At 46.1% G+C, this 12094-nt stretch overlaps 1 protein-coding gene across 2 annotated transcripts in view; it reads right to left on the bottom strand.

The window, feature by feature from the left end:
- farp1 (FERM, RhoGEF (ARHGEF) and pleckstrin domain protein 1 (chondrocyte-derived)) overlaps window positions 1-12094 on the bottom strand; it is a 223043-nt gene that overhangs the window by 15205 nt on the left and 195744 nt on the right. For both annotated transcript variants that reach the window (XM_078402238.1, XM_078402239.1), the window contains 5 exons: window positions 4267-4397; window positions 3719-3787; window positions 2368-2457; window positions 1368-1450; window positions 655-773 (listed from right to left, as the gene is read on the bottom strand). In XM_078402238.1, coding sequence (XP_078258364.1) covers window positions 655-773; window positions 1368-1450; window positions 2368-2457; window positions 3719-3787; window positions 4267-4397 — 492 coding nt within the window. The remainder of the gene's footprint in view (window positions 1-654; window positions 774-1367; window positions 1451-2367; window positions 2458-3718; window positions 3788-4266; window positions 4398-12094) is intronic.

Genomic DNA, 12094 nt, shown 5'->3' on the forward strand with positions numbered 1-12094 from the left:
CCAGGCCTGTTTTCTTGTGATGGATTTTACTCAGAAAATGAGATGAAACCCTCACAGCTAAGGTGCAGTTCACGATTTAATTGAATGGTAAAGCAGGTTTGAAGGTCTAAGGTCTAAGTGAAGGAGAAACTCTGTCCAATGTGTTTGATGAAATGAATCACAAATCATGCTTTATAGTCTTGTAGGATCGAAATTGTTTGTATTTCCATAGCACCTTTCACATCCCCTTTAGGACATCCCAGAGCACTTTACATCCAATAAAGTGCTTTGGAAGCATCAATGTTGTTGTGTTGCAATCATTACTCCCAGCATGTAGCCATTCAATAGTTTGTTTCCTTCAGACACAAAACCAATTACAGAACAGTGGCAGTTGGACATAAAAGAAGTGTTCATACAGCATAATTTAAAAAAAAGGCATTTTAAAAAGCCAGTGATATTTTACAATGACCCTGAATTCCACTATTCCACGTGAGTCTGAGATCATTCCGTGGCACATTGTAATCCCAGGATTGTGTGGCTTCAAGAGAAGCCTGTGTTTAGAGTCTCTAATAACTGAGACAATAAACTGAGGACATTAGTTTTATGTCAATTTTTGTGCAGCTCAATGGAATAAACTCAAAACAAAAACAGCCACAAAGTATGTAGTTCACTTACTGTTGGTCCCTTCACCAGGACTGGGGGTCAGGATCTCACTGTTTAATCCGTTGCACTGCTGGGAAAGATCTACAGCCATCTGCAAGTCCTCAATCCACTTGTCCATCTCTACCCGTGCACTGGGAATAATAAATGTTGAAATATCCAATGTTATTCAAATAGTGTGCAACTATAACTGCCATTTTGTAGTTTAAGGTGAATCAATCCATTGCAATAGAACAAAGTTGTGTGACTTCACTTCCTGTTATTTAAACACTTCACTTCCTGGTCTTTCAACAGTTTTCACATGCTGTGTCAAGATTCTTTGGAGAAGTGCTGGTTAAGTCATAAAAGTTAAGGCTATTACATTTGATTCTTTACAAACAGAAGAATAAATTCATCAGCTTAACAAGGAACTGCAGATACTGGTTTACAAAAGAAAAGAGACAAAGTGCTGGAGTAACTCTGTAGGTCAAGCAGCATTTCTGGAGAACATGAATAGGTGATGTTTCGGGTCCTGTCTGAAGAAGGGTTAGAATAACAGCATTTAATAGACATTTGGACAAGTACGTCAACGGGTTAGGTTTAGAGGCATCTGGGCCACATGTGAAATGGGACATCTCGGTCAGCATGAAAGAATTGGGCTGAAGGGCCTGTTTCCGTGCTGTATGACGAGTAAGTTAGGAGAGGGGAGAAGCCGGAAGAACAAGGTACTCAAAGAGATCTGGCCCTACCTTGCAGCCACGATGATGGTCTGGTGTTGGCCATTCAGAGTGAAGCAGTGAGGGACGGACCACTCTTCCTCACTCTCCTCTATCTAAAAGGAAAAGATACACAAGCATGAATAGATCTCATCGGCCGGTACGGGAGGGTATCACCAAGTTCAAAACTACACCGCTGAAAGCCGGATACAAAAAGCGAGTTGCCAAAAACCAGCAGCCAGGGAGGAAGAGGGGGTTGGAGTGGAGGGGGAGAGGGAATGGGGGGCAGGGAGGAACGGGGAGAGGGAAGGAGGAAGAGGGAGAGGGATGGATGGAGGGGGAGGGAGGGATGGGATAAAAGGGGAGAGAGATTGGGGAGGGATGGGGAGGAAGGGGGAGAGGGATGGATGGAGGGGGAGGGAGGAAAGGGAAAGGGTTGGAAGGGGAAGTGGAGAGGGTTGGAAGGGGAGGGATGGAAGTGGAGAGGGTTGGGAGGGGAGGGATGGAAGAGAAGGATAAAAGGGGAGAGAGATTGGGGAGGAAGGGGGAGAGGATGGAGATGGAGGGAGAGGGGTGGAGGGGGAGGGAGGAAGGGGGAAGAAAAAGGGATGAGAGAAAGGGAGGGGAGGGATGGAGGGGGGAAGATTAAAAGGGATGGAAGGAAGGAAAGAAGGGAGTGAGGAAGGGAGGGACACAGGTAATCAAGGTAGAAACCCTCCAATCCTTGCCGTGTGATATTCCCCATTTCACTGGAGCATCAATCAGAGAAAATGTGGCCGTGACCAGGTGAAGAGGCTTTATGTGAATTAGAGGGGTGTTTTATGAGCAATGTAGAGGAAGTGAGGAAGGCAATGAGGTTTAGGCAGGGAACCACAGAGTCCGGGGCCCGAGCAGCTGAAGGTGTGGCAGGGGTTGGTGGTGAGACCATACCCTATGTAGACAACTCCTTATCCTACCGACGGACAGAGCGAGGGCAGGGCAAGACAATGGGAGGCCAACCAAGCTTCACCAACCCCACTGAAGGGAGACTCACCGTCATCCCGTAGAGAGGAACCTGTCCGTGCACCTTGAACTGATTGGATGCTGTAAGCCCTCTGCTCGTGTACACAAGAATATCGTTGAACTGTGGCAAAAAAATAACAATAAGCTTTCGTTAAACAGCAACAGTACCAGCTGAGGTCAAAGCTTGCAAACAGTAACATTAGCTGATTTAGTACTGATTGAAGAGAAATGGAAAGAAAAGCCTTGTAATGTTTAAATGTTGAAATGTTCAAAGTGCCTCGCCGATAGATGTCCACTGAAGGGCAGTCGCCATGGTAACATAGGAGAGGTGGTGGTCAGTTTGCGCAAAGCAAGCTCCCACAGCCCGCAGTGTGACGGAGATTGGGTTTCCCATTTTAGTTTTGTCGGGTACGAGGAAGGTTTTAGGCAGGGGGTCACAGAGGGTCACCTCCTCTGGTCGACACAAAATGCTAGAGTAACTCAGCGGGACAGGCAGCATCTTTGGAGAGAAGGAATGGGTGACGTTTTGGGTCGAGACCCTTCTTCAGAAGGTCATCTCCTCTACTCCATTTCAGGAACAAAGGAGGCCGCATAAAATGGTGGACAATGCCCCTTCTGACATTGTCATGGGTACAGATCTACAGGAGGCATTTTTTCAAAAATGCAGCTAATATCACCAAAGACCCACGCCGCCCAAGGCACATTCTCTTCTCGCTGCTAACATCGTTAAGAGGGTTCAAGAACAGCTTCTTCTCATAAACCTTCAGGCTCTTGAACCACAAGTGAGTCAGATTTAGCTCTTAGGGCTAAAGGAATCAAGGGAAATGGGGAAAAAGCAGGAACTGAGTACTGATTTTAGATGATCAGCCATGATCATATTGAATGATCGAAGGGCCGAATGGTCTACTCCTGCACCTATTTTCTATGTTTCTATGCACAAAACTAACCACAACCCTACCTCAGCAACAAGCTACTACGGACTTTGTATTGGTTGCATTGCGCACTTCGGTTTTTGTACCATTATGTTTTAGCTACCTTGTATTATCGAGGATCAATTTATGGTATTTATTGCATATTTATTTGTTGAGTTATTGCATTAATGTGAAGCTGTAAAGCTGCAGCAAGTAAGACTTTCACTGCTCTGTTCCTGGTACGTATGACAATGAAACAGTCTCGACTCTTGGCGACAGCTCAGGGACACCTTTTCACTTCCACCCAAGACGACTCTGAGTTGAATGTCACCTCAGCCATTCTAACAGTTTTGCATCGTTCACTGCACTGTTGTCCGTTACCGATGTCAAAGGTTCAGACACCTGCTGAAAAATGCAGCCGAACACTGGGAAAATCAGCAGTTTTGAAAAGAATTCATTCTGGCCACTTACCAGGAAGAACATCCTTTGCTGCAAGCCCTTTGCAGACAGCTTACTCAGGCACCCCAGTCGAATGAACTCCTTAGAACCAACAGAGGGAGAACAAAATCATGTATTGTCTTTCCGCTGACTGGCTAGTACACAACAAAAGCTTTTCGCTGTACCCTGGCACACCTGACAATAAACTGAACTCAAACTCATCAACGGAGTCATTGTATCTTCAATCAAACCATGCATGGAGGAGTTGACCCCACTGATGGTCTATCGTATTTTGCCGCCACATCCCCACACTGACATCTTCTACAACAATGGTACCGGCTTCCTCCAGAATGTTGCCTGGTAGTGCTGCTGCCTCCCCCAGCTCCAGTGACCCCGGGTTTAATCCTGACTTCCAGATCTGTCTGTGTGGAATTTGCACGTTCTCCCCGTGGCTGCGTGAGTTTCCTCCGGGTGCTCCGGTTTCCTCCCACGTCCTCCCACTGCACGCTCTCCAGAGATACATACTTATCACACTTGCATGTTAAAAAGAAAAAATACATATTTGATCAAAGGGACTTTACCCTTCTGGGAATCATCAGATTGTCAATCCCAATCAGGTCCCTCTTCAGCTCCACGAGTTTCTGGAAGTTCTCCATTTTGATCATGGTGCCATGGAGCTGTGCGGCCATCTCCGCCACCTCTGCCAGTGCCGCTGTGTGACGGGGAGAGAGAGAGAGAGAGAGTGAGAGATGGGCTCACATCTGACCAACCTATAGCTGATACCCTCTAATCCAGGCAACATTCTGGTAAACCTCCTCTGCACCTTTTCAAAAGCCTCCACATCCTTCCTGTAATGGGGCAACCAGAAGTGCACGCAATATGCCAAATGTGGCCGAACTAAAGTCCGATAAAGCTGTATCATGGCATCCTGTCTCTTCTACTATATGCCTGACCTATGAAGGCAAGCATAGCATATGCCTGTTTTATACTATCTACCTGTGTGCCACTTTCAGGCAGCTTTGGACTTGGACCCCAGGATCCCATTGTACATCAATGCTGTATTAGGGTCATGCCATGAATTGTTTATTTCCCCCCTTACATTTAAGTTCCCAAAGTGCAACACCCCACCGTCGCTCAGATTAAACTCCATCTGCCACTTCTCCGCTCATTTCTGCAGTGTATACCTTGACAACCCCGTCAGAGTCCACGATCCCAGCAATCTTGGTGTCATCTGCAAACCTACTAGCTCCAACCCATCTACGTTAATGTACTTTATATGTACTGAGTGTGCAGGCCTAGATTTCGTTCTCAGCCCTGCAGAATGGGACTTAGACCTCACAGAGTATCAACACTCACTGATCCCCATACCCCTAACTCCTTGGGCGAAGCGCAAGCTGCAAATATATTGGTCAAATAAGATCAATCATTTGTAAAATTGAATTTGTACAAATGACTGAATAACTATTGTGTGACTGATCAGCTCGCGAAAGCGATGCTCTGTGGAATATGGATTGCCTGCCATCTTGTGGCGATCAACAAAAACTGCAGCTAATGATCACAACCAAATATTCTCAGGGTTGGAGCCGTAAGTGACTGCAGATGCTGGAATCTTGAGCAAAAAGACAACTTCTGGTAGAACTCGACATGTCAGGCAGCATCTGTGGTGGGAAATGCACAGACAAAGAAGGGTCCTGACCCAAAAAGCCGTCTATCCATTTCTCGCCTCAAATGTTGCCTGACCCGTCGAGTTCCTTTGGTGCTTTGTGTTTTACTCACCATCTCAGGGATGGCTTCAGACCCCTAAACACTTAACATAGCAACAGCCGAACATCACACCTCTCTCCTTCCAAAATTTGATCTTGTTGAAGCTGACAGCATCATGCATTTGCCACAAGTGGGCGAGAATAATTGCCGTCCTTATTAAAATTTTAATATTTCATTTAGTTTAGAGACACAGTGTGGAAACAGGTCCTTCAGTCCACCAAGTCCGCTTACCAGCCAGCAATCACCCATGTACTAGTTCTATCCTACACACTGGAGACAATTCACCTAGCCAATTAAGCTACAGATCTGCACATCTTTGGAATGTGGGAGGAAACCAGGGCACCCAGAGAAAGCCCCCACGGTCACAGGGAGAACGTACAAACTCCATACAGACAAACACCTGTCGTCAGGATCGAACCCAGGTCTCTGGGATGGTAAGGCAGCAACGTTACCGCTGCACCATCGTGCCGTGATATGTCATTAAGTTGTGAGTCTCCAAAGGGATCTTGCAAGTGGTTAACAAAACTGGCAGCTGAAATATGGTTTGGTTTTTGAGAAAGGACAGGAAAAAACTGAATTTTGTGTAAATGGACGGTAACTAGAGAACACTATTGTCATTGTATATGAAAAACAAAGTTAAAATGCAGGTACAACAGTGATTAATGAGGTAATTGGAATGTTGGCCTTTATTGCAAAGAAGATGGAGACCAAAAGCAGAGAAGCTTTGCTCGAGCTGTACAGGGTATTGGTGAGACCACCTCTGAAGTACTGTGTGCAGTTCTGGTCCCTATACTGCAGGAACAGTGCTCTTGCATTGGATACAGGGCAGACAGGCACTAGGTTGAGTTCTGGAATTAAGAGATTGACATTTGAAGAAAGGTCTGTACTTCTTGGGAGCTTCATTGAATGAGATGTGATCTTTTATTGAGCCATTTAAGATGTTAAGGAGATTTTCACTGTACCTCGCTACATGTGACAATAATAATGAGCTAAACTAAACTAACCTAGAAGCTGAGAGGGAACATTTAAAACAAGAGGACAAAGTTTCAGAATTAGAGGCTGTCCAACAGACCAACTTCAGGAGAAAGATCACAGGAGACAGATTTCTCAGGGAGTGGTGAACCCCTGGAATTCTCCATCTTCGGCAGCTGAGAAGTTGGAGTCATTGAACATAGGCAAAGCGGAAAGAGACAGATGTTGGTCACAGAGGAGTCGTGGGTTATGGGGAACATGCAGGAAAGTCGGACTGAGATCAGGACGATCTCAGGCATGGCCATATTGAACAATAGAAGTAGGCACGAGGAATTAATAAGTGTCCATTTGGTCTCATCTGCATCCAAAGATTATTGGCATGAGCAGTGTTCCTGGCACTCAGTGTGAGAGATTGCCACATGTTATTATGTTCAGTGAAACCAACCCTTCATTACCATCCAAATGTAATTAAAGTTCTCAGTTTGTCTACAAATGTTTGACAGGACACATTTATGTTTTTCATAAGTTCAGAGCTTATAGGAGCAGAATTAGGCCATTCGGCCCATCAAGTCTACTCCGCCATTCAATCATGGCTGATCTATCTTTCCCTCTCATTCTCCTGCCTTCTCCCCATAACCCCTGGCACCTGTACTAATCAAGAATCTGTCAATCTCTGCCTTAAAAATATCCAATGACTTTGCCTCGACAGCTGTCTGTAGCAATGAATTCCACAGATTCACCACCCTCTTACTAAAGAAATTCTTCCTCATCTCCTTTCTAAAGGCACATCCTTTTATTCTGAGGCTATGGCCTCTGGTCCTAGACTCTCCCACTAGTAGAAACAACCGCCTTAGAAGTGTCCTGTCAAACATTCGTAGACAAACGTCACCCATTCCTGAGTTACTCCAGCATTTTGTGTCTATCTACGGATTAAACCAGCATCTGGAGTTCCTTCATCCAACTCTCCACATTTCTTTATCCAGCCCTTTCAGTGAGGTCCCCCCTCACCCTTATAAACTCCTATTGTTTTTGCTGAAATATTGGAGGTGTCTTGGTAACCCATCCAATAGTCAACCCATCCAATATTGCACCTTGTTTTGCTGGTGTGAATGGCCCCAGACCAGCATTAATGTGTCCTATCAGTTTTCCACTTAATGTCCCCCTCAACTCCCTCAGCTACAGGGCACGATCCTGAGATCTGACATCCTCAGGGAATGTTCCTACCGGTTACATCAGGACAACCGGACGCAGTCACATGAGCCAGCCCCAAAGATCAGGGAAATACGGAAGCCAGAATCCCTTGCTTTCATGATTTCCACCATCTTTTGATTCAATTGTACTTTCAATTCCACTTTATTGTCACATGTTACTAGGTACAGTGACATTTGTCTTGTGCACAACCCAGTAAAATCATACTCCAGATAAGCACAATTGTATATAAGTACAAAAGTGCAATGATTGTAATGTAAGAATAGTAGACCACCAAGGGAGTACACAGAGTCGCCAACTTGTGCCCTTCGTTTCAAAGTTCTTAATAGTACAGAGTTCCACTGGTTTGAAATGGAATTGGCCCCAATTATTCCCTACCCACAGCGTAAGCTTCAGCCAACCCTGCTGCTTCAGGAAGGCCTGTTCAAACTGCACCCATTTTCTCAGAAGCATTTGCATCCTTTACATTGCAACGACAAATTTAAATGACTGAAAAAACTGACTGACGTAAATCATGAAATGAGTCAATGGTTCGTTGTAATTTTGTGAGTCATTCTCAGCATGTTTTGAATGGGGAGTAGATATGCACGATAAGATGTGTTGGAGGTGGTGAAAAGCCCAGTAGACTGGCCCATGTTACTGCTCCTGAACGGGTTAAGCACAAAACAAGAGCGATTACAATCTATTCCTCAGGCAGATGGAACTATTCGAATTTGCAATTATGCAAATGAACCTGAGCAGAAACTGAACTCTAAGCAGCCTGGCAATGCATTGATCCCAGTCAGGGAGTTTGAAAGCCCTGATCAGTCAAACCCTCAAAACTCTTCAATGCGTTCTTTGCAAAACACCAGATGGCTGAGCAAACATTGTTAAAATGCAACTATTTATAGGAACTGTGCAATGATATTGCCGCCTATACCACATCTCCACAAGTGCCAGACCCGCCTCCCATACTGAGAATCAATTATGATAATCGCTAGTGTTTGCAATAATTAATCTGCCAGGTTTGGACTATGCGCGTTTGCCGCTACATAATTCACCCAGCCTCCTGGAATGCCAAACGAAAACCAGGCTCCCCCATCCACTGAGCCCTACGGCCTCCATCCCACACCCTGATGCACAGTCCAATTAGAGATACAGCGCCGAAACAGGCCCTTCGGCCCACCGGGTCCGCGCCGCCCAGCAATCCCCGCACATTAACACTATCCTACACACACTAGGGACAATTTTTACATTTGCCCAGCCAATTAACCTACATACCTGTACGTCTTTGGAGTGTGGGAGGAAACCGAAGACCTCGGAGAAAACCCACGCAGGTCACGGGGAGAACGTACAAACTCCGTACAGATGGCGCCCGTAGTCAGGATCGAACCTGAGTCTCCGGCGCTGCATTCGCTGTAAGGCAGCAACTCTACCGCTGCGCCACCGTGCCGCATTTAATCCAGACCATTCCTCCCATACTTGTCCTTGTGCACCTGGATCAGGAAACCACCGCTACATAATGCTAAAACGTGCAAACATGTTTTTATTGAAAAAAAATTGTGTAGAACTAACCTGCAGGGAGAGACTTAAGGATCTTGATCAAGCAGATGCTGGAATGATGAATAAATCACATAGTGCTAAGTAACTCAGCAGGTAAGGCAGCATCTCTAGAGGGCGCAGATAGCTGAGGTTTCGGGCCACGATCCTTCCTCAGATGGGAGAAGGTCCTGACTCAAAATGTCGCCTACCCATATCCTCCAGAGATGCTGCCCGGCCTGCTGAGTTACTCCAGCACTTTGTGTTTCAATCTACGGAGAGAACATTGGGCAGGAATGTGCAGAGTTGACAATCAGTTAACCCCAGGTTCTGCCTCTGTAACTGGGGCTGGGTGGATGTGGCCGCCCACACCGCGAGAAAAGATCTACTGATGCTGGTGCAAGACGTTCATTATGTCCCTGCACTTGGACAGCGACCAGCTCAGACACAACCAGTCCAGAGCTCATGTACTACGGACGTTCGCGAGGCAACGCAGGCAAAGCACAGGGATTTTATGCATCAGTGTTATGGCTGTAAAACATCTCAGGCTGCTTCATGAGACCAGCATCAAACATCAACATGTGGGTAAGTGTAGGACCGACGGCCTAGAGGGAACATCGTAAATGTGGAGAGGAGAGTGAGGAAGGGTATTCCAGAACGCGGGATCTGGGTGGCTGAAGGTGTTGCTGATAATGGAGAAGATACAGGGATTGGTTGGAGAGGTGGGTATCAAGAGTGGCTGGAGTTTGAGTGCAGTGACTTCAAGGAGCTACAGGCTGGGAGAGGTTAGGGAGATGAAGACCACTGAGGGATTTGAACTTCACACCAGACGCCACTCGCTGCAGAATGGATTAAACTCACGCTGCTAGCTAATGGAGGTTGGCAACTAGGAAAATTGACAAGGGAGAGTCAGTGGATGTGGTGTACCTCGACTTTCAGAAAGCCTTCGACAAGGTCCCACATAGGAGATTAGTGGGCAAAATTAGGGCACATGGTATTGGGGGTAGGGTACTGACATGGATAGAAAATTGGTTAACAGACAGAAAGCAAAGAGTGGGGATAAATGGGTCCCTTTCGGAATGGCAGGCAGTGACCAGTGGGGTACCGCAAGGTTCGGTGCTGGGACCCCAGCTATTTACGATATACATTAATGACTTAGACGGAGGGATTAAAAGTACCATTAGCAAATTTGCAGATGATACTAAGTTGGGGGGTAGTGTGAATTGTGAGGAAGATGCAATAAGGCTGCAGGGTGACCTGGACAGGTTGTGTGAGTGGGCGGATACATGGCAGATGCAGTTTAATGTAGATAAGTGTGAGGTTATTCACTTTGGAAGTAAGAATAGAAAGGCAGATTATTATCTGAATGGTGTCAAGTTAGGAGGAGGGGGAGTTCAACGAGATCTGGGTGTCCTAGTGCATCAGTCAATGAAAGGAAGCATGCAGGTTCAGCAGGCAGTGAAGAAAGCCAATGGAATGTTGGCCTTCGTAACAAGAGGAGTTGAGTATAGGAGCAAAGAGGTCCTTCTACAGTTGTACCGGGCCCTGGTGAGACCGCACCTGGAGTACTGTGTGCAGTTTTGGTCTCCAAATTTGAGGAAGGATATTCTTGCTATGGAGGGCGTGCAGCGTAGGTTCACTAGATTAATTCCCGGAATGGCGGGACTGTCGTATGTTGAAAGGCTGGAGCGATTGGGCTTGTATACACTGGAATTTAGAAGGATGAGGGGGGATCTTATTGAAACATATAAGATAATTAGGGGATTGGACACATTAGAGGCAGATAACATGTTCCCAATGTTGGGGGAGTCCAGAACAAGGGGCCACAGTTTGAGAATAAGGGGTAGGCCATTTAGAACGGAGATGAGGAAGAACTTTTTCAGTCAGAGGGTGGTGAAGGTGTGGAATTCTCTGCCTCAGAAGGCAGTGGAGGCCAGTTCGTTGGATGCTTTCAAGAGAGAGCTGGATAGAGCTCTTAAGGATAGCGGAGTGAGGGGGTATGGGGAGAAGGCAGGAACGGGGTACTGATTGATAGTGATCAGCCATGATCGCATTGAATGGCGGTGCTGGCTCGAAGGGCTGAATGGCCTACTCCTGCACCTATTGTCTATTGTCTATTGTCTATCTTGGGAGGAAAGCAGAAACGGTTCAGAGCTCTATGAACACTTCACCATTTTGGAAGGAACGTCATTAAATGTCACATTTATAATCCCTCAGGGAAGACACTTTTGGGAGGGTGTCAGGGGGAGGGCCTGGAAGAGATATACAGGCCCTGGGAATTTATAGTTCCAGGGAAACACTGCAGGGAGGTGGAGCTGTTCATCTTGGAGATGAGAAGGTTCAGAGGAGACTTAATGATCAACTCAGGAAGTGTTTTGCAGGAGTAAACTAGGAGGAACCAGGAGGAGGATGGTGGGTGTTTAGAGGTCCCAGAGGGAAGGAGATTGGCAGAAGAACTCAAGGAAGGAGAAGGGGAAGGCTTTAACCAGGAAGATGTAATTTTCCTGAAAGAGTGGGAATGGGAGAAATAATACAAGGAGAAAATAATATGGATAGAAAAGTTCTAGTAGGATATGGGTCAAATGTGGGCAAATGGGACTAGTTTCGGATGGGGCATTTTCTTTGGCCTGAACGAGTTTGGCAGGAAATGGTTTTGGGTAGACTGATGGGACTGAAGGCTGATAAATCCCCAGGGCCTGATGGTCTGCATCCCAGGGTACTTAAGGAGGTGGCTCTAGAAATAGTGGAAGCATTGGAGATCATTTTTCAATGTTCTATAGATTCAGGATCAGTTCCTGTGGATTGGAGGATAGCAAATGTTATCCCACTTTTTAAGAAAGGAGGGAGAGAGAAAACGGGTTAGTCTGACATCAGTGGTGGGGAAGATGCTGGAGTCAATTATAAAAGACGAAATTGCTGAGCATTTGGATAGCAGTAACAGGATCA

The sequence above is a fragment of the Rhinoraja longicauda genome, chromosome 7, assembly GCF_053455715.1.
Source record: "Rhinoraja longicauda isolate Sanriku21f chromosome 7, sRhiLon1.1, whole genome shotgun sequence".
Classification (NCBI taxonomy): domain Eukaryota; kingdom Metazoa; phylum Chordata; class Chondrichthyes; order Rajiformes; family Arhynchobatidae; genus Rhinoraja; species Rhinoraja longicauda.